The sequence below is a fragment of the Rhinolophus hipposideros genome (genome assembly GCF_964194185.1).
Source record: "Rhinolophus hipposideros genome assembly, chromosome: 9".
In the NCBI taxonomy this organism is placed as follows: domain Eukaryota; kingdom Metazoa; phylum Chordata; class Mammalia; order Chiroptera; family Rhinolophidae; genus Rhinolophus; species Rhinolophus hipposideros.
In genome coordinates this window covers 615,891-637,471 of record NC_138055.1, presented here as the reverse complement: position 1 = coordinate 637,471, position 21,581 = coordinate 615,891, and the positions used below count along the sequence as shown (strand labels likewise).

The 21,581-nt window shown below is 52.3% G+C and overlaps 1 protein-coding gene across 1 annotated transcript in view; it reads right to left on the bottom strand.

Moving 5' to 3' along the window:
- Window positions 1–501: 501 nt before the first annotated feature.
- Window positions 502–21,581, bottom strand: part of TTLL8 (tubulin tyrosine ligase like 8) — a gene marked incomplete at its 3' end in the record, with an annotated part of 30,964 nt that continues 9,884 nt past the window's right edge. Inside the window, exons 5-9 of the mRNA XM_081059258.1 lie at window positions 20,882–21,030; window positions 18,592–18,835; window positions 17,245–17,680; window positions 15,840–16,335; window positions 502–659 (exon numbers count right to left, since the gene is read on the bottom strand). Coding sequence (XP_080915384.1) covers window positions 502–659; window positions 15,840–16,335; window positions 17,245–17,680; window positions 18,592–18,835; window positions 20,882–21,030 — 1,483 coding nt within the window. The remainder of the gene's footprint in view (window positions 660–15,839; window positions 16,336–17,244; window positions 17,681–18,591; window positions 18,836–20,881; window positions 21,031–21,581) is intronic.

Below are 21,581 nucleotides of genomic sequence, written 5' to 3'. Positions count from 1 at the left end.
AGTCCAACTGTGGTGGGATGTGAGGGTCTGGCCCAGGGCGGGCACCACTTGCACCCCCTCATCCAGGGCCATGCTGGAAGGGTCCAGTGCAAAAAGCCTGGACCAGCAGAGCAAGACTTGTTGAATAAATGAATGAATAAGTAGCTTTCTGAGAGCTCTGGCTGGAGATGGGGAGCTTCTAGCAGGAAGGGGCTCCATAGGACCAGCACCTTGGAGAGGGGCGTCTCATTCTCCTCTGCCTGCGCTGGGGCAGGGGCAAGGTGAGGGATGTGGGTTGTGGGGTGGGGCACAAGTTGGGTTTGGGGCACACAGGGTATGGATGTGGGCATGGGGTGCAGGCATTGGTATGGGGTGGGGGCTCCATAAGAAATACCACAGTTAAGATTGCACAATTTCGCTAAAATAGCTCTGTGTACAAGACCCCTCGTCTATGTGTAGATTCCAAAGAAACAAGCCGCGCTCTGGAGGCTTGGACGCGTCCGACGGGTCCTGTCCTCCGTGTCATGGAGTTCCTGGGCCGCCGGGCCCGCCGAGCGGCACGAAGGAGGCACCGTGCAGGACCGCGGTGCAGAAGGAGCGGCAGCGCTTGCAAGACCGGGCGGGCGCCAACGAGCCACAGCACACTAGACACGGCGGCGTGGGGAGGTCCCCCGGCAGCCCTTGGGGAGAGAGAGAGGTCCTGAGGCCGTGCACACCTGCCTGGAACGTGCCCAGCCCACCTGCCAGGACTGCGTGCACCGGCCAGCCGACTCCCACCAGTCCAAACCCGGCCCCGGAGGCCACGTGCCAGCCCCCTGGAGGGGTCCATCAGTGCATGAAGTCACAACACCACCCAGACCATGCCCATTGGCCCCAGAGAGGCCACCTGTAGTACCCCGCCCCGCAAGGCCGCCCCCATCCGCGGGAAGTCCAGTCCCAGCTAGGTAACTCCCAAGCCTACCTACTCCCACACAGACCCCACTCTGTTCCCCCCCTCAGATAACCAGAGACCTCCACTCAAGGCAAGGAGTGGGGTCCTGAGGGCGTAGGGTCTCTGGTCTGATGGCAGTAGATGTGGGGAGGTCCACCTTGCCCTGCTCATGTGCTCTCATTCCCCACCCTGGAAGCATGGATGGTCCTAGCCAGGTGCAGTAGGTGGGCCCAGGGCAGCCTCCTGGTCCTGCTGGTCCTCTGCGTGTGGGGAGGCAGGCGGAGGGCTTGCTGCAGGAAATCATGAGCAAGTTCAAGTGCCCTGGAGCCAATAGCCCCATCACCACCCTGAGCCTCCCCCAGAGCCAGCTGGGGCGTCCACCTTCAGTGCAGGAGCCACTGGTGCCCAGCCAGGGCCCCTGGACTGTTCAGGGGCCTGTGCTGTGCGGAGGGTGCCTGCAGACCCACGGGGAGGTGGCTCCAGAGCTCACATGGGCGCGGGTGGGCACTGCAGGGGCCCTGGCCCTCTGACCCCCATCCTGCCTCCTCTCGTGGGCCCTCCCACTGTGCCTGAGGGGGGCCACTTTCCCCAGCCCTCTTCCGGCCTGAACTGCCCCTGGCCCTCCTCAAGACAGGCCAGGGCCAGAGAGACCCAGCCCTTCTGCCCTGGCATTCCTGAGCTCAGACCCCTGGAGCTGGACCAAGATGGGGGGCACAGTTGGGGCTGGATGCCAGGAGACGAGGGCCAGTTGGCAGCTGCCCATGTCCACTGCCGGCACGCTGGACTGGGACCCAGAGCTTCAGGCAGGTCAGTGGCTGGAGGGGCTCCGAAGGGAGATTGGTATGTCAGGGCCCCAGGTTCACCAAACGCTGATCGATGGGCCCCTGCTCCCAGCGTGAGGCTACTCTCTGCCCACTAACTGCCTGGGGTGCTCTAGTGGCTGTGGCAGGAACTACTTCATGGGCAGGGGGCTCTGTGTGTGGCCATGCAGCTGGGTGGCCCAGCAGAGGCTGTCACAGGCAGGCCCCTAGAGGCCACTCCACCCCGCTCCACACACACCCCCCACTCCCCGTGGGGACAGATGGGAGCTGCTGCTTCACAGGGGTTTTTGCAGTTCCTCCAACACCCCAGGGCGGGTGAGGCCAGCAGGCAGGTGAGCTCTTAAGATACCCCAAGAGGCCGGGCCCTTGGCCAGACTCCTGTGGCCTCCACCCATATCCTCTGGGCCCCAGCCACTGCCCTCGCTGAGGCCATTTCCCAGGTCTCTAGCCAGCCCTCCTCAGGGAGTACGTTGGTCCCAAGACCCCCTCCTCTCCTGTCTTCGCTGGGGCTGTGTGTTGGCCCTTAGTGGGGTGGGGAAGGGGGAAGAGGGGGGAAAGATGGGGAAGGATGGGCGCTCCCCAGGCGATCATGGCCTCAGGGTACTTCCCAGCAGCAAGGCCACCCAGGAGCACCTCAGGCCCTGCCAGGACACCCGCTTGCTGGAGCCACCCACGGCCAATGGCCTGGCTGAGTCATTCCTCCCCGGAGTCCTGGTGGGGTCTGGGTGGAGTGAGTGGTGGTGGGGCCAGCCAGTGCCTATGCAAAGCAGTCTACAGCTTCCTGGAGCCTGGAGCCAATGCTGAGCCAGAGCCCGGAAACAAGCTTCCCCAAGGGGCTGGGGCCGCCTGGCCCACAGGACACGCCAGGGCATGCGTGGCAGGCCCATGAAAGTGTGGGAGGCAGGAGGTGGGGGCATGGATGCTGGGCGCAGGGTGGGGAGGCCGGGTCTCAGGGGTGAGCAGGCACAGCGGCCAAGGGTGGCAGCTGTGTGGGGCAGTTCTTTGCCCACCGATGAAAACCGGGGCTACACAGGGCCCACCATGGAGCCAGAAGGGACGAGCCTGCGCCAGCTCCAAGCCAAGGACGAGGCCGGGCCCCGGTGTCTGGGGGCTAACATGCCAGGCCGCCAGGCCGCCAGGCCATGAACTCGGGCTTCCCGTGGTGTGTACGATGGAGGAAGGAGAAGCAGGAGCCCTGGGCCCTGGGAGAGGAGCTGAGAGGTCTGGGGTGAAAGAGGGAGGAGGGAGGCTGGTGGAGGGGACAGGGGTGTGTGCAGGAACTCTCGCTCTGGGGCCCAGACCATCCCTTCTGGGGAAAACCACGAAACCCGGGCATAAAATACAAAACGCATCTTCTTAAAAGCAACACAAAGCTGGCAAGGTAGCAAGGAATGATTAGGTCAAGGCCAGGGAGGAAGCCCCCCAAGGCCCTGAGAGCTTCCTTCTGAGGCTTTGCCAGCTCGGGCTGCTGGCCTCTAGGGTGTGGGGAGCAGAAGACCACCCTTAAGAGGCAGGATAGACACTCACACCTCACTGAAGCAGCAACCCTGAGGGCTATGCCTTCCCTGCCCTGGGGACTGCAGGCGGGGGAGCTCCCAGGTGCTGAGCTATGCGGAGATGTCCCAGAGAACGCAGAGCCTGTCAGCCCCCAAACCATCCATACGAGAAATTCTTGAGAAATCCTGGAGTGGGGGCGGGGTGGGCACCAATGCTTCCCGCTTCCCACTGTGGATTTCAAGCGATGCCTGAGCACCTTCTGTGGTAGTTTGGCAGGGCAAAGACCTGCGTTCTGAAGGAATGCAAAGAATCCCCACAATTGATTGTTTAAAGAAAATGAGCTGTTTATCATAAAATGTGAGAGCTTGCCAGCAGAACAGGCGGTGGCACAAGCATGAACAGATTAGAATCATCAGACCTCATCAGACGCCGAATAACCCTGACTGTATACCTTCAAATACTATTTAGAAATGATAGGCAAGGGAAAGAGACTCCAAAAATGACCCAATACCTGTAAGTAAAACTTCTAAAACAATGAAACTATTATAACTAAACTTAAAATTTTAACAATGGATTAATAGTGTGCCAGACACCAATGAAGACAGAATGAACTGGAAACAGATCAGGAGACTTTCAGAATGCAGCACAGGAAACAAAGTGAACAAATGAAAGGGAGATTCAGGGAGAGACTCAGGTTTAGCAAACATCCGTCTGAGTTCTGGTGGGAAGGAGGAAGGGAGGGCAGGAGATGTGGGCGATTTAAAGAGATAATGGCTGAAAATGTCTCCTAACTGACGAATGACACTCGTGGCACGTTAGAGGAGACCACGGAACCCCATTACAGTAAATAAAAATGAAGCCACACACCCAGACGCAGCATTGAAACAGGCTTAACAGCAGGCAAATGAGGCATGGCTCACTTAGGAGAGCGAGACCTGCTGATTTTCCGAGAGCAGCAGAGAAAGCCAAAATCGGAGGACATTGCCCTCAAGTGCTGAGACAAATGCCACCAACCTGGACTCCTCCTGCAGAGAAACTATCTCTTCTCAAAAATAGCATGAAAAATACATTTGTAGGCCAACAACTAGTCTGAGTGTGCCCCCACCAGGCGCTGCCTAAGGGACATTTAGAGAATGTGTCTGCAGCAGAATGCACGTGGGTAAACCTAAACATCACTGATGTACCAGCAATGGAAATTAAAATGGCTAGTGGGGTTAAAAACCCACAAACGGCAGGACAACAGCAAGAGTCAGAGGGAGTGGGGGCTTCAAGTTTCCCGAGGCTTGGGGGTCATCGTGTTGTCTGGGTGGGGTAAAAGTACGATTTTCTTAACTTTAGACTTTGATAGCTTAAGCACACGATTAGTGATTTCGAGGCAGCCTCTAAAAGACCAGAAACAGAGTGTATAACCTCCAAACCAGAAAAAGAAAAAAGGGGGGTGGGGAGCCATCCCGTGGGCCTTCTTTGAGGAGCCCTTGAAGCTGGGCGAGCACCTCTAGGGGACCTGTGGCTGAATTAGCTCCTACAGGGTCAGAGGCACCCAAGCCCAGGAATAGACGCAGCGAGAAACACCTCCAGCTGGAAAGGCCTAGGAGGGCTCAGCCTCCCGCCCAGGCCCAGGCCTGGGCGCCTCGCCCTGTGTGAGCTCAGGAAGGACCCACGTGGAGTTGGGACAGAGAGATTGTAGATGGTGAAGCAGGGCCCAGCTGGGCCCCCTGTACTCAGAATGCTCAGGGATGCCCTGTCCCGGTTCCTGCTCCTTATCTTAGATCACCTTGTGATGCTTGCTGATTACAAACTCTATCGCTTAGCATTTTCCCAGATTACTCCCCCACCTTTTCCCAGGTTACTCCCCCACCTTTTCCCAGGTTACTCCCCCACCGTTGCGCCACAAGATATGACGAAGGGAGGGGGGAGAGGGAAAAGGGCGTCATGAAATGAGAACAGACCCCAGGATGTCCTGCAGCCTCTGGGAGAACGCCCTGATTTTCCCTTAAATACCCACAGCGGGTCTGAGATTGGGAAGGCAGTTTTTGGAGGTGTTAACCCGCTGCGTTCTCAGACCACCTGTGCTCCGATAATAAACGCTTATTCTATGACCCCGTTGGTCTTATTCTGCTTGTTCTCCGCAGTTGGTCTATTAGCTGAGTGGCGAAGGCAGCACGCCTCGGGTTACAGTGGCACTACCTATATATCTTCAGTTTGAGATTTGGATCTCTGGTGTGGTTTGATTTGACGGGTGTGGTTTGGCTTGGGGCTTTTTGAAAGCTTTTCTTTTTCTGCTTCCTTCCCGCTGGGCCTTAGTGCTTCTGCTTGCTGTGCACGCCAGTTTCAATGTGTCTATTTGCTTCCAGCCCAGTGCTGGCCCTGTGACTTGGGAGAGGTTTTACATCTGTGGGATCCACACCTGGTTCCAACTTAAATCCACATTATCATGTGCAAAGGTTGCCAGTAACTGGTTTAACTGCACCTTCCCCTACCCCAACGACAAAGCCCAACTCAACAGAAAATTCCACTATGGCAGAAGCAATTTACATCCTGGTTAGAAAATATAAAACTTGAGACCAAACAAAGTCTTCACCCAGTAGTTTGCAGTAGTTCCCAGCAGACTCTGCCCAGCTGACCCTCCTCTGACTTCAATGAATCTTCCTTCTGTATTTCTACCTGACTCATGAAATCTTTCACGGCCTGCGAGCAGACACAACATGTGGTGCCTTCAGCCAGACAAGGGGCTCCTAGAAAGGTTGTGGATTTGAGCCCAGAGAAGCCCGATACGTCCGAAGAACCTAGGACTGCATGTAGAGTGCGTGTGGATTTGGGAACACAGAGTTAGCGGGAATACACACGTGAAAAAAATGTGCTTTTGGAAAAGTGGTACTGCAAAAGGACTGACAGCCAGCAATAGGGGCGGCGCTCCTGCCCTGTGCAGACCTGACAGCACCCAGCTTCCTAAGGCCAGAAGAAAATGCCCCCTCACGCACAATGTGCTTTCGTGTCCTCCTTCACGGAAGGCCACGGAGGACGATGTTTTGGACCTCTCAGAGGGCAGAGCCGAGATTTGCTGAAGAAATGGAGTCAGGAGTGTAATCACAGTGATACGGGCCAATGAGTAGCCCGCCCCTCCGAAAAACTTTTAAGTTTTCTTTCCTGAAGAAATTTTAAGTTTCCTTCCCCTTAAGTTTCCTTTCCCCCAGTTTTTTTAGCTCCTACCCCTGCTTTAGATGATTACCCTAAAACTTGTGATTCATACTTAATTGTAACCATTAAAGCCTAATGTTCTCTCCTACCAGTTCTGGGCCCATTTCCTGCACAATTGATGCCACCTGAATGACTGGTTGAGTGGCCACAGGGTCTATAGAGCTAATGGATTTATTAATTAAAGTCTATTTTTCCTTATTCAGGGGCCTTGGGATACAGAGGATACCCCAGCAAGATTGCCAGTCCCAACCAAAGAAGCCAGCACGGTCTTCCAGGAGGATCTCGGGACCCCTTCCTCTCATCTAAGATCAGATAGGGCGAGAGTTCCATGAATCCCCCAATATGTCACAATAGGTGGGGACAGCTCTACGCCCCTACCCAGCAGAACAGGTCTTCTGTCCCTTAACTTCCCCTAGAGATTTTATGGAGATCACGTCTCTCAAGGGGAAAACAAGGCAGGCAGTTAGAGATAGGTATTGGGTCTCTGCATTCCTGCATAATCCACAGAATGTGACCAACCACCCCAAAAACCTCCTCTCTCTGCCCAAAACTTCCCCTTTTATTGCAATTATCTACTCCTATATGGGGACAGAGCCCCAGAGAGCTGTTTCCAGGCTCTTGGCCTCACGTGGGAAGGTGCTGGTTCAGGTAGTAAATGGCCATCAGCTGTGACTAGTTGGCCATCAGCTGTAACCAGTTAGCCATTAGCCACTAATATAACTGCCATGGCTACACTAGCAAGCGCGGATTGCAGTTGGCAAGTGAGGTTGGTTGGTACAGAAGCGGACGGTAGGCTGCAGATCATGTGGCTCCTGCTTCCTGTGTCTCCAGCCCAGTCACCAGCGAGACTACAGTGGTGTGACTCCCCCATCTATGGCTCCGTGGGTGTGCCTTTTAGGCCTCACCATGTCCTGTGTTCTTGTGTGGGGTGCAGGAGCTGAGACCCCACATGACACCCTGCATGACACCCTATGAGGAACAAATGGGTACAAAATGCCCAACTAGATTAAACCAGCCACTGAAACCTGTGCAGTAAAGTCCACAACTACCTTCATTTCACCTGGGCCTCATTATACCATCATTACAATACCATCCATATGCCCGGAAGTTCATTACTATCATTTTAACAGACTGAATTCTGGGAAGGAACATGCACGGTATAAAAAGAGGAGGTAATACCCTCTTGTCAATCACAAGTGTCAATCAGGTGGTCTGACACCCGGAAAGGAACAGCCCATTCTAGAAAAAAAAGGGATACAAACTCCAAGTCCTCGCCAGTCAGCACCTTTTGAACCTTGCTTTTGCTCAGGGGCCCCCTCCAAACCCTTTGGAGTGTACTTTTTCTTTTGATAATGGCCTTGAGCCATTCTCTCTGCTCGGATCCTCTCCTATTTCTTTGGAGTGTACTATCTCTTTTAATAAACTCCTTTTTCACCACTTTATTTCTGTGGCTTGTTCAATTCTTTGCTTCAGATGCCAAGAGCCTAGACACCACGCTGAGAAGAGTCCACTCTCCAATAACAGCAGCACAGCGCCTGCCCCTGAGAGGGGCTGAGGGTTTGCCTGTGGGATTGCAGAGTGCCGTGGACCAGCTCCCATCCTATTCTACCACTGCGGTGTGTGCCTGTGTGTGCACGTGTGAGCATGTGAGCATTGTGTGCGTGTGAGAGCATGTGTGTGAGCATTCAGGTGGATCACACGGGAGAGGAAGTCCTCCTCAGGTCTCATGTGCTCCTTCAGTCTTTCCAGGTACACCCTTCACCTGAGCCAGGTAATGTCTCCCTCCAGGACACTGCTTACTGAAGAAGCAGTGAGTTCCCTGAGCTCAGTGTATGTGTACAGTTCACCTGGGCCACCGTGTGTCACCTCTGTGGAGCTGACACACACATGCTGGTGCTTATGCTTGGCCATCAGTGATACAATCCTTCGTCTCTGCTCCAGGAGTCTCGTGTCTTCTGCCAGCGTCCACAGGCTAAGTTAATACTTTCTAAGGAAGGGCCCCAGACTGGACAACCGTCTTTCTGGCTTGTAGTTATTCAGCTGAAGAGGAATGGTGTGGAATCCTGGAGCCTGTGCTGGGACTGAGCAAGCTTTTGGAGCTGGGGCCGTAAGTGTATTTTGTTTGTCGCAGGTAAGTGAATACTGGTGACCAACAGATTGGATTGTCACATAGTTGATTATTGTTCAGAACACATTCCTCCTTTCCCCTCTGGCTGCAGTGTGTCACCCACTGACTTGAATTTGGCCAGTGGGATGTGTGCAGATGTCATGGGAGTAGAAGCCTTCATGCACGGGCATGGCTTGGCTTGTCTCTTGTCTTTACACCATCTGCCACGTGAAGAAGACACCCTGGGGGTCCACTGGTCCCAGAAGGAGGACACACATGGGGCAGATCTGAACCCAACCTGCAGCCTGGAGCCCAGCTCATCATTTCCCAGGAGCACCCAACAGTGCTGCAGCTGACCAGAAGACATGTGAGACATAAACACTTGTTGAAGAAGTACCACTGAGGTTGGCAAAGGGGCTATTTTGTAGCATTATTGCTGCAGAAACATGAAAAATAAAGGCAGACAGACAACTGGAACAGAGTCGAGTCCAAACAGCGAACATCATATATGTAGTCACCTGTTTTATGACAATGGTACAGCACAGTGAGGGAAACACAGTGTCTTCAATATAGAAACATAATGACTCTTGACATCACACCAGACACTAAAACAATTCCTGACGCAATACAGATGTACATGTGAAGGTCAAACACTACAACTAATATGGGTAAGTTTAGAAAAATATGTTTAGAAGAAAACGGAAGTGCTATTTTTAGGACTTTGAGATGGACAAAAAATTTCTCAAATGGAAAACAAAAGTGCTAATCATAAAAGAAAAATTAATATTGAAATATACTGAAATTAATAATTTATGTGTATCAAAAGATGTGATTAAGAGAGTGAAAGGCAAATCATAGAACGAAGAGACACTTTTAATACCCATACCCACCGAAGGACTTGTATCCAGAACTACTCCAAGTCCCTACTAGAATGGCTAAAATAAAATACAGAGAATATCTAGTGTTGACAAGAGTATGGAGTAATGGGGACACTTGCACACTGTAGTGGGAGGGACACTGGCACAGTCACCGTGGGAATTCCTTGGGAGTGTCTACCAAAGCTGAGTGCATGACCCAGCAACTGCATTGTGAGAGAAAGGTGTACACATATTTACCAAAGTCAAGAATGTTCATAGCAGCACTGTTTGTTATAGTCTGAACTAGAAACAACATAAATGTTTACCAACAGGAGAATGAATGAGTCAATGACATCCAAGAAACCAAATCCAGCCATATATCAAACCCAACATCAAGTTGGATTCAATCCTGGAAGGCAAGGTTGGTTTAACAATCAAAAATTGACTCATATTATTCACCACTTTAATAGTACAAATGAATAAAAGGTGATGGTAGCCTCAGATGCAAAAAAGTTCTTGAGAAAATTTAGTACACATTCATAATAAGAATCCTTGGTAAGGATTAAAAGAAACTTAACATGCTAGAGAGTCTATACATTTATATCTATATTCATATCATATCTATACCTTTAGAAAGACCTAGAACAAATGACATTCTCAATGAGGAAAGGTTAGAAACAGTCCCTTTAAAATTGGGAGCTCACGGTCCGGTGGCTCAGGCGGTTAGAGCTCCATGCTCCTAACTCCGGAGGCAGCCGGTTTGATTCCCACATGGGCCGGTGGGCTCTCAACCACAAGGTTGCCAGTTCGATTCCTCGAGTCCCACAAGGGATGGTGGGCTCCGCCCCCTGCAACTAAGATTGAACACGGCACCTTGAGCTGAGCTGCAGCTGAGCTCCCGGATGGCTCAGTTTGTTGGAATGCATCCTCTCAACCACAAGGTTGCCGGTTCGACTCCCGCAAGGGATAGTGGGCAGCACCCCCCGCAACTAGAAAACGGCAACGACCTGGAGCTGAGCTGCGTCCTCCACAACTAAGATTGAAAGGACAACAACTTGACTTGGAAAAATAAAGTCCTGGAAGTACACACTGTTCCCCAATAAAGTCCTGTTCCTCTTCCCCAATAAAATCTTTAAAAAAAAATTTAAAAAAATTGGGAGCTCAACAATGGTGCCCGACATTGCATAGCAGTTCCAGCCAGGACAATAAAACAAGACAAAGACATTAGAGGCAACCAGGCTGGAGTGGAAGGCAGAAGGCTGTTTGTAGAAAACTCAAAAGAATATACAAATATTTAGGAATAATGAGAGAGTTTAGAAATATGGTGGTACAGAAGATTGACATGTAAGAGTCAGCTGCACTTTACACACCAGCAGCAACAATGAGAAAATTCAGAGACGACAACATGGACAGTAGTATCAGAACATCAAGTAACTAAGAATAAATCTAATTAAAGACGTATAGCAACTCTATTGGGAAAATTATAAAAAAAAATTTTTCAGATAAAGAAAGTGAAAATTATAAAATTTAAAGATTTAAATAAATGGAGAAATATACCATGCTCATAGGTAGGAAGATATGATTTCATTAGTTAATTTCCCCAAAATGGATCTGTGGATTCAATGGAAATCCAACCAAAATCTCAGCAGGAATTTCTGTGGAACTTGATAAAAACAATGATGACATTTGTACAGACAGGAATGAGGCCGAGAAGGACCAGGACCACGGGGAAGATGAGCAGAGAGAGGCAACGTACCCCACCCAATGTTAGGACGGCTTGGCGCTGGTGCAGGAGATGAAACCAGACCAGTGGGACAGAACAGACGGTGCAGAAACAGGCCTCCACGTGTACACAAGTGGGATACCAGTTCATGGGATGGGGAGAAAGGGACTTTGCCATCTATAACTGAAAACAATTGCTCTCCAAATGGACAAGGATAACATTTGAATCTGACCTCACACCGTATGCAAAAAAATGGATAGGACTCACATGCCAAAAGCAAAATTTGAAACTCTTAACAATAAATGTAGGCAGATAATCTTTTAAACTTCAGGGAAGGAAAATTTTCTTAAGACAAAAATAGCACCGACTAAAACAGTTTGATAATTTTGGTCACATTAAAATTCACTTTTTTAATTTCTTCATCAAAATATGCCTTTTAAAAATGGAAAACACAAATCACAAACTGGGAGTAACTATTCACAATAACTCTGAACACAAATAACCCCATGAAAAAACAGGCAAAAAACATGAAAAGACATTTCCAGAAGAGGTAATTTACGTAACCAACAAACACATACTGAGATGTTTCACATAATCAGAGAAATGCAAATCAAGATCACTACAAGATACATTCTTAAATTCATTTGGTGAAAATTGGAAAGTCTGATGACTCAAAGTGTTGGTAATTTTGTGGATCTGCCCAATCCCTCACACCTGTGCGGTGAGAGCAGAAATTGTTTCCAGCACTTTGGAAAGCAGTTGGTTGTCGTCATCTGAAACTGAGCATTCACATGTGCCGGGAGCTTGCAATCCCATCCCTAGGCTTATACTCACAGGAAATGTTTCTACGTGGACACAAGAGACACGTGTGAGAACATTCTTAGAGGTGCTGCTCACAAAGCAAACCCCGGAAGCAATCTAAATGCACCACCACAGGAAAGTGGATCAATAATTGTGAAAGTCTCACACAAAGAAGCGAGCTACAGTGACTTGTAGCAATATAGATAGATTTTAGCAATTTGATATTTAGTGAAAATGTATGATGGCCTTCTTTTTAAAAAATGGCTAAAATTAAAAATCTTTTAAAGAATACACATGGGTGCAAGAAAACTCATCAAAAAGGAAAGCAAGGGTATGACAAATATGGGATTAAGGATAATGGTTAAAAAGTAAGAAAGGGTAACAGTTACTTCAGGGGGAGATGCAAGGAGATGGAGTGGCCTGATGGGAGGGTGCATACAGGCCACTGTTTGCAGGTTCTAAGTACATTATTAAAACTAAATAAAAGTGGGCCATGCAAGGACAAACAATGAAACTGTCATGAATCAAGGATTATGATTAATCAGAGTATATATACGTGAGACCCAATGAGATGAGAAAAAGGAATGGAATAAAAGAAGGCCCTGAACAGTGAAATGAAATGAAACAAATAAAATGAATAAAAGATATTATGAATGCCAGGAAAAAGAAAGCTCACCAGATGATAAAATTGTGTATGTGAAAAACCCGAAAGAATCTTCGAATATGTTATTAGAATCGATAGAAATGGTAGCTGGATGGTTGGATTAAAAAATATTTTCACAAAATCAATTTCATTTCTATCATCCAGCCACAATTTGTAGGAAAAAAAAAAACTAAAAAGTTGATATTATTTATAACAGAATAAAAAACACACACACTTCGATCTAAAGAAAAAAGTACAAGACAATTACAAAGAAAATTCTAGTTTATTGAAAGACATTATAGGATAAGGAAATGAAGAGATATATCATGTTCATAGATTGTAAGACTCAATAATATACATAAATCCGTTCTCCCCAAACTGATACATGAATTTAACTCGATCTCAATAAAAATCTTTTAATTTTTATTTACTTATTTTTTGGTGGCTCTTGACAGTCTGATCCTACAACTTTATGGAAGTACAGGGGGGTCAAGAATGGCCAAGTCGTTTCCAAACAAGAAAAACAAGCTTGCGGGGCTTCCCTGAGCAGTGCCAAGACACCCTGCAAAGTGACAGAAATGGAAACATGTGGCACTGGCCCAGAGCAGATGGACAGACAAGGGAGCTGACCAGGAAGGGCAGAGACACTGACAGGCGGCAGCGGTGGCCAGCAGAGTGGGGGAGGGGCTTCCCGATGGGGGCCTGTTGGGCAGCCATGTCTCACAGCACTTGCCAGATCAATTCTTGGAGCATTCAAGACCAAAATGTATGAGCAGTGCTTCTAGAAGACACCGCTGGAGATGATCTTCACAACTTCAGGTAACGACACCAGCCACAGAAATCACCAACCACAGAGGCAAAGGCTGCCCAAATTGAGTTTATTAAAATTAAGGTTGCTGTACATCAAAAGACACCGTAAAGGAACGAAAAAACAAATCATAAAGTGGGAGACAGCATTTGCGATACAAATCAACTGAAAGAGAATCCCGAACACACGGAACTCTTACAAATCAACAAGAAAGAGAGCCATGATTCTAAGGACAACTGGACAAAAGACTTGAGAGGGTACTTTCCAGGACAGGACACCTAAGTGGTCATCACACGTCTGAAAATGGGCCATTTTACTGGCAAATACAATCATGTAGGTGAGCGCCGTCGCACTCTCTCCGGAAGCAAACATCGGACGTCCATGGACGCCACCTGCTGGTGATGGAGCTAGGCCAGTCACCTGAGCCATCCCTCTGGCCACACTTACAATGCCCAGGGCACTGGTGTAACCGTCCCACCACCTCCGCCAAATTCAAGTCCACTAGGAATCTGTGAAATAGGGTCTCTGAGGATGTAATCAAGTTAAGAAGAGGGCACCTGGGGGGGGGGCTGATCCAACAACGGTGGCCTTACAAGAGGGAGACTGGGACACAGACAGGTTGGGGGTGTGTCTGTAAGCCAAGGGGCGCCAGGGGTTGCCAGCAGAAGCAGGAAGAGAAGAAGACTGCTCCCCACAGCCTGTGGCAGAGCAGGTCCTACCCCCCTGGAATGCTGGCCGCTGGCACTGGGAGGGAGCTGGTTCTGTTGTTTCAGCCGCTGTCGCCACGCAGCAGCCTAACCGTTTGTTTCCTTGTATCTGCCCCCAAAGAAAGGACAGTCTGTAAGACGGATCCTTTCAGGGACTTTGCTAAACCTTTGTGTTTGCACCCTATGCCTCCCTGTTTTGTCCCAGAAAAATAACTGGTCAGCCAATGAGGAGTAAGGTTCCTCACGGAAGGAACAACTCAAGCCAGACGCAGTCGCGTGGGGACCAACAGGACAACCCACGGGGTTCACAGAGGTGGGCACAGCCCCCACCTTCCTCAGGCTAAGGAGAGCCTCAGCCTCTGTGGCTGCATTCCTTCCCACAACCTGCAGGGGAAGAGATTCAATGAGGTGCTCCCCATCTATTCACATGCATAAGGGTTTTGTCCCTTGGGGAAGTTGAGACTTAAGGTCCAGCTGCCTGCAGGCAAGGGTGACTGACTTAAATTGGTTTCCTATTATGATGTGTGGGATTCACAGATCTTGAGACTGACCAGCTTTATCTCCTTTACTTCCCCACCCAACTAATAAAAGCTGATGCAAGGCTCTATTCGGGGCTTCTAGTCCTTGAGATTGGGGGTCCCTTGGCCTGCTTAAACTCTATTCATGACTACTGTCTTTTCTTAACCCTGCGCAGCCCTCCTCGCTCCCCACAACTTTTGTCACGCGGGACGGGACAAGCCGCCAAGTCTGGAGCTTTGTTAGAGCAGCTAATGAGCTGTGAGCATCTGGCCGGTGGGCAGGTCCCTCCGGGAAGGCGTCTGCCGGTTGAGAGCAGCACCGTGTACCATGGAAGAGGAGACACTTCCTCAAAATAGTGAAAGATCTGGAAATCACCCAGATATCCAGAGGCGAGTAGCTAAGGGGTGGGGCTGACGGGCCTTGGTGACAGAGGGGCGTGGGGAGAGGAGGGCGGGCAGCACTGGCAGGCCTGGGCAGCGATCCACACGTGTGTTTGTCCTACAGACATTTGCTGAGCACACGCTCTGTGCCAGCACAGCCCTCAGAAGCTTACGAGCTGGGGGAGACAGATACCCAGCAGACAGATGGACAGATGGGCAAAGGCACTGCTGGTGCTGGGGCCCGAGAGAGGCAGAGAGACCCAGACCCGGGCAAGCGGTGGGAACGGCAGGTCCAGGTATGTCTGGGGAGGCGAGGGCTGCGGGGCCGAGCAAGGCGGGATGTGGGCCTGACCCGTGACTTTCCATCACACGTACTCTCTGGGCCACTGCTGGAAGCAGTGGGGTGCAGACAGCGCCCGGCCACCCCCAGGACTCAGGCTGCCCCACCCCGTCTCCCTGTGCTCCTGGCCCAGGCCCAGGCCCAGGCCAGGCCCCCAGGCCACACGTGGTCAGCTCCATCAGACCTCAGGAAACCAAACACAACAGCCCAGTGATCGCTGGCCTGCCTGTCCATGGCACTTGGCGCTATACAAATCTCGATTTCAACCCCTTCCACTCACACTACATCCCATGAGACAGCAAGACAAAGGCCTCCACCCACCTGCTCCTGCAGAGGGGACCTTGGTGCTCAGCCAGCCCCTGGAACTGGGGTGGCAGAACCCCCACTATCCTGACAACCTGGCCGGGTCCAGGCCAGGCCCAGGGTGACCCACTCCCACCAGCTCCCTGCACCGCCAAAGGCCCTGCCTGGCCCTGCAGGATGAGCCCAAGCAGACAGGGCAGGGGACAGGCCCAGTACCCCAGTTACCTGATGGCCGGGCTGGCTGACAGAGTGTGCCCTCCATTGTCCCAATGCTCGGAAGCATGGACAGCAGTGAGTGCTCCTTTAATCCGCTTGCATCTGAGTGTCTGTCGCACCTGGCTTTGGTGAGACCCGTTTTCACGGCCTTATTGTCCACATGTTGAAAATCACAAGCGGGGAGCTCTACCCTCCCGCCAGACTCGGGGTGGATGGACTTGACTTTGCAGCCTCTCACAGCTGGCCTCTTCAAGGGCTTGGGCAAGGAGCACGAGAGGACCTTAGCGTCTTTCAGTTTCATACCTTGCTGGGCAGCCGTCTGTGGGGGTTCTGGCGTTGGGCCTGGTGAGGCCAAGGGACACCTCACTTTTGGTGGCTGAATGTCCAAGACCGAAGATGGAAACTTAAAGCTGGAAATGGGAGGCATGTGCTCCCTGGCTTTCCTCACACGGAGGCCTTCCACACACAGGTTGGGCCCATGGGATGGTGGCAGCCCCACAGCAGGCTGAGGAGGGGTGGGCGAGGTTAGGGGCACAGGACCGGCCCCTCGCAGGGCCCAGCGTTCCCCTGTCCCGGCCTGGCAGCCAGGCTAAGGCCTCAAAGACCAGCATCAGCCACCCTTCCTGACAGCTGGGCTGCCCACCGGGTCGCTCTTCCATGGCAGCCTGGGTGCCACCCACAGAGCCCAGGTCACCCAGCCTGGCCCCCGGCCTTGCAGGAAGGCTGCATGCGGGGAGCAGACACCTGGAAAGACCCTTGAAAGAAGGCTCAGTTTTCACTGAGGAGAAGAGGGAGGGTGCTACAGATCCACAGAGGAATAGCCTGCAAGGACCTGGAAGCCATGGTCACCCTGCCAGCCCAGGTCAGGGGGCCCCCTGCCTGGTGGCCACAGACTTGGGGGCTGGGCAGAAGAGGGAGGAACGCGGGGCGGCCCTGGGGAATCTGGAGTGACCCCTTCACTCTGTTCACAAGAGGTGGCCACTCGGAGGCACCAGACCCTCTGGACGTGGGGCCTGAGGACAGGATGGTGGTCCTCCCTGCCGGGCAGGGCTGGGGTTTGTGCCACTTCCCTGGGCAGGAGGCACAAGTGTCCCCGACTCCCCCCAAGCTCAGTGCCCCCTAGCACACCCCTGCACACCCCCAGCACCACTCCAGCACCCCAGCACCCCCACACACACCCACACACATACCCCCAGCACCCCCACATACACCCCCAGCACCCCACACACACCCCACACATCCCAGCACCCCCATACACACCCCACACACACACCAGCATGCCCACACACACACACCAGCACCCCCAGCACCCCCCACACACCCCAGCACCCCCACATACAACCCCCAGCACTCCCCACACCCCCCACATCCCCCAGCACCCCCATACACTCCCCATACACACCAGCACCCCTACCTGTCTCCACAGGAGCTCGAAGTTGCCGATGTCACAGCCGTGGTCGTCCCTGCGACCCACCACCACGCTGATGATGTCCTCCTGTACCTGTGGGCAGAGCTGGGCGGTGACAGGCGTGGATGGATGCATGGTGGGGCTGGAGTTGATCTCAATGAGCCAGGGCCTGAAGTCGCGCCCAAGCACGAAGTCTGCGCCGTACAGCTCGAAGCTGTTCCTGCGCGGCTCCATGCAGCCCTGGGCCACCTGCATAGTGTCGGCCACCACCCGCTTCATGGACGGGTAGATGACGCTGCCCCACACGGACCCCTGGCCCCTCTGCTGCAGGTACTCCTGGAACCGGCTGCTGGTCCACATGTTGTGCTGCGGCAGCAGCGGGCTACGGCCTTTGTCGTTCTTCAGGTGCTTCTGAATGGAGTTGTTGCACAGGTGGATGGCACTGCAAGGTGAAGCCAGGTCAGGGCAGCCGCCCCAGGGCCTGGCCCCCACCCCTGGCATGAGGCCGTGCTCTGACGGCTCCCCTCCTGCCAGCCCTCCGTCCTGCTTGGGGGACCCACGCACTGTGCCAGGGGGACAGCAGAAGCCCAGCGCACAGGCCACCAACTAGGAGCCTCTGGCAAGGGACCACCTCTGGGAGCCTCAGTTTCCACACTGGTTTATGCCAACCGAGCTAGTCTTCTGGGAAAAGTTCAGAACTGTGAACTTTTCAATTAATTCGTTTATACTCTGGCCTTGTTCTAAGCAGGATATAAAGAGTAACATCTCGGAGGTTATAAAGCACTGGGTCCTGTCACGGCCATTTTCATTTAAATGAGTCCGGGGTCTTCCAGCTGGTTCTAGGTGGCAAGAACAGCCCTATGACTGTGGGTAACTTACACTCGGTAACATATGAAAGAAGAAACAAGAGGCAGGTACATAGAAGAGCCTGGAAACCAGAAGAGTGGGGTTGGGGAGTGGACGTATATGTGTCCTCGGCTTTTTGTCGGGACGTGCCAGGCTGGGCGACACCCATTCAGGAGCAATCTTAGGGATTCTCCCATCAGCCTGTGAGGGTGTCCCAGATGGAGACGCGGGACTCAGGCAGCGTAAGGGAGGTGCTTTCTGGGTTTTCTGAAGATCCGCGCTTCGTGGGAGTGCAGAGTGCTGACTCTGTGCCCGTCCCGCGGGGAGCAGGTCATTTAACCTCCCAGAACCTCAGAGTCCCCATCTGTGCCTCGCATGGTGGTGGGTGACAGCAGACATGGCCTGGGCACCCCCCATACATGTGGAACCGGGCCTCACATTCCAGGTACTGGGGGAAGCACCATGTGCCCTCGCCCCCAATGGTGCCGAGCTGACACCCCTACTGACCTGTCCAGATTGTCCAGGGAGAAGCGCTGCGTGGAAAACCGCAGGTAGCTGTCCTTGTAGAACCAGATGGTCAGGGGGTTCCAGTCGGTGACCAGGAACCACTGCCTGATGTCGAACTTGGTGTCATAGATGAGCAGTGGTGTCTCGATGTATTTCTGCACCACCCATTTATTGTCCTTGGCAGAGAGATGGTCTGGGGCCACCAGCTCCAGGATCTCCTCCACGTGGTTCATGCACACTATGTCTGCGAGAGGCCAGGGGCTGTGGGCTGTGGTCCCACAGGGGGCAGCACGGCTGGGTGGTGCAGGTGGGGAAGGCTTTGCCCTCAGGTCAAGGCTGCAGCCTGTGCAGCCCCCACGACTCCAGAGACAACAGGATGGGGAGGGACGGGGTGGGGACAGAGGCACTTTTAAAAGATGGCTAGAGAGTACGGGGTGTGGCTGAACAAAGGAGTAAGGCCGGCTCTGTGGGCCTCAGAGAAACCAACAGGCAGGGTGGGGGGGTGCTCTGCCAGCTGAGAGGGTCCAGGGAGGCTTCACACCCAAGAGTGACTGGAGGAATGGGGAGCTGGGGAGGGGCAGCAGGGGGGGCACTGATGTTCACCCACATGTGGCACTCGGCAACTTTGCTGGAGGGTTTACAATTTCTCACGCTCACCCCCCAACGTTAGGCCAAATGACTAGTGGTGACCAGTGACATCTGAGCAGAAATGCTATGCATCTCTCTGGGCTACAGCATTTAATGTCACCTACAGATCCTCCAGCCCTCTTTGACAACCCTGAAGCAATGTCACAAGATGGTGGAGGGGCTGAGAAGGGCCGAGTCCCCCCATGTCATCCCCCCACGCCAACCTGCCATGGACAACATGCATGAAATGAACTTGGCGAGAGTTGCTCATGGTCTCAGTGAGGGCCGCTGAGGTTTGGGGACTGTTTGTTACTTGGCCCAATCTGGCCTATTCTGACCGATACAAGGGTGGAGAAGAGAACGCTCTGCAGAGGCCCAGAGGCACCAACGACACGAGCATCAGGGTTCGCTTTCCTCACAAAATACACTACCAGTTTCTTCAGTTATAGTAAGTTTAGACCCTGTCACCCTGAAACAAAAGTTTAGGACAAAGCAACAAACCACCGAAGTTATCCTGAGCCAAGAGCAGAGACGGGCACGGAGGCGGAGGCAGAGTCAGTGACTGGGTGGAGACTGGTGCATTCGGTTTTGCACAGGTGGGTGGGAGGCATCTGTGGCGCATCCCTGGGGATGCGGGAACCTGAGTGGGAGGAAGGCCTAGAGGGAGCTGCCAGCAGACAGAGCTGCTCTCAGGAGAAGCCAACTCAGGACAGAGCCTGGGGAGCAGGACTGCCCTGGCCAGCAGTCGGAGGCCCAGGGGAGAGAATGTTTGAGGAAAGATGTGTAGCACCAAATGCAATAATATCGAATTAATAGATTTTTTTTAAATCACATAAAAATTAACCACTTGTGAATTTTAAACAACAACACAACAAATTCTTCAAATAACTCGAGGGGCTAATAGAATATCCAAATGAAAAAATAAGTCTATTTATATTCTCAGGAAAGTGAAAACATCATATAACATAAACAAGAGATGCAGCTAAGGCCCCATGCAGAGGAAATTGCATAGCCATGAAGCTGTATTGTTGCACAAGAAAGATTGGAAATAAATAAGCTTAGCATTTAAGTCAGAGCCAAGTGGAGAAGAATGCCTCTCAGGAACATAAAATGCAACCAAAAGTTGATTCTTTGGAAGCATGAATAAGATTACAAAACCCCCTTGAAATCTTGTTTTTAAAAAAGAACACAGCATTCACCACTAGGAATAAAAAAGAGAATATGGTCATGGCCACAATAGAAGATGAAGCACGAAAGCTGCCCATGTGGACACCACAAGCAAAGCTGACACGGTGTGAAGCACCTCTGAGAGCTCCCGGGCTCACGGTGAGTTTGTGATAAACCCGAGGAATAGAAAGTCCTCTGTTGCTAGAGACAAAAGTCCCCATCCACTCAGACTAGCAAGAGCCTGTTGCCAAGATCCAAAAAACTGTAGACCTGTTTCACTTAGGAATATAATGGGGACAACCCAATTCACTAGCGGAGCTCAGAATATACGCCCAGAGACCAGTCCTGTTCAGGTGCCCATTCCTGGGACCAGGGCCACGGGGTGCCTGCAAACCCTGAGTCCCCACAGACCCTAGCATCCAGTCCACTCTGCTTCCACGGCGGCTGTCCCCACTGGTCCTGGCAGGGGACCTGGCTGCCCGGCCTCGGGACTCACCTCGGCCCCGGGACTTGGCTGCAGGCTTGACAATCCAGATGTTTTGAAGCCCGTCAATCTCCGTCTGAGGGTTCACGCATGAGATTTTATTCAGTAGAGCCTGGCACTGTGAGAAGTGATTTCTTGAATTGGAGATGTAAACGTCACCACTACAAAGCAAAACCCAGAAGACACGTGAGGCTCTGAGGGCAGCACTCGGACTCCACTGACCAGGGCCGAGTGGGGCAGGCCTAGAGCTTCTGCTGGCCGAGGGGCCGCTGGCACACGACCGTGCAAGGCTGCCCCTGGCTGGGCCGTGTGGAGACTGGGGATCCGATCTGTGAACCCGACTGCATGTACACCCCATGAGCGCTGTGCCTGGGCTGAGTAACGGCTACAGAGAGACAACGGTGGGGTCCCTGTGTGCCCCACGTCCATGAGCCCTCCATGTCTGTGTGTCCGGTGGTCAGTGGTGGCTGGGGCGGCACTTCACCTGATGGGAAAGCCCAGCAGACCACGCTGGCTGCACCTGTGTCCTGCAGCGAACGTGAGCTGGTACCAGCTTCATGTCCCACAGGCTGGACTGTCCATCAGACTGGCTGGTGGCTGCACAGTCATGGCAACAATGGGGCTGGCCCAAGAAGCCACCAAAGTTTAAGGGGACAAAGGCAGGGAGAATGGTAGACCTCTTTGAGTGGTGTAGAGCTTGGTGGTGCAGCAC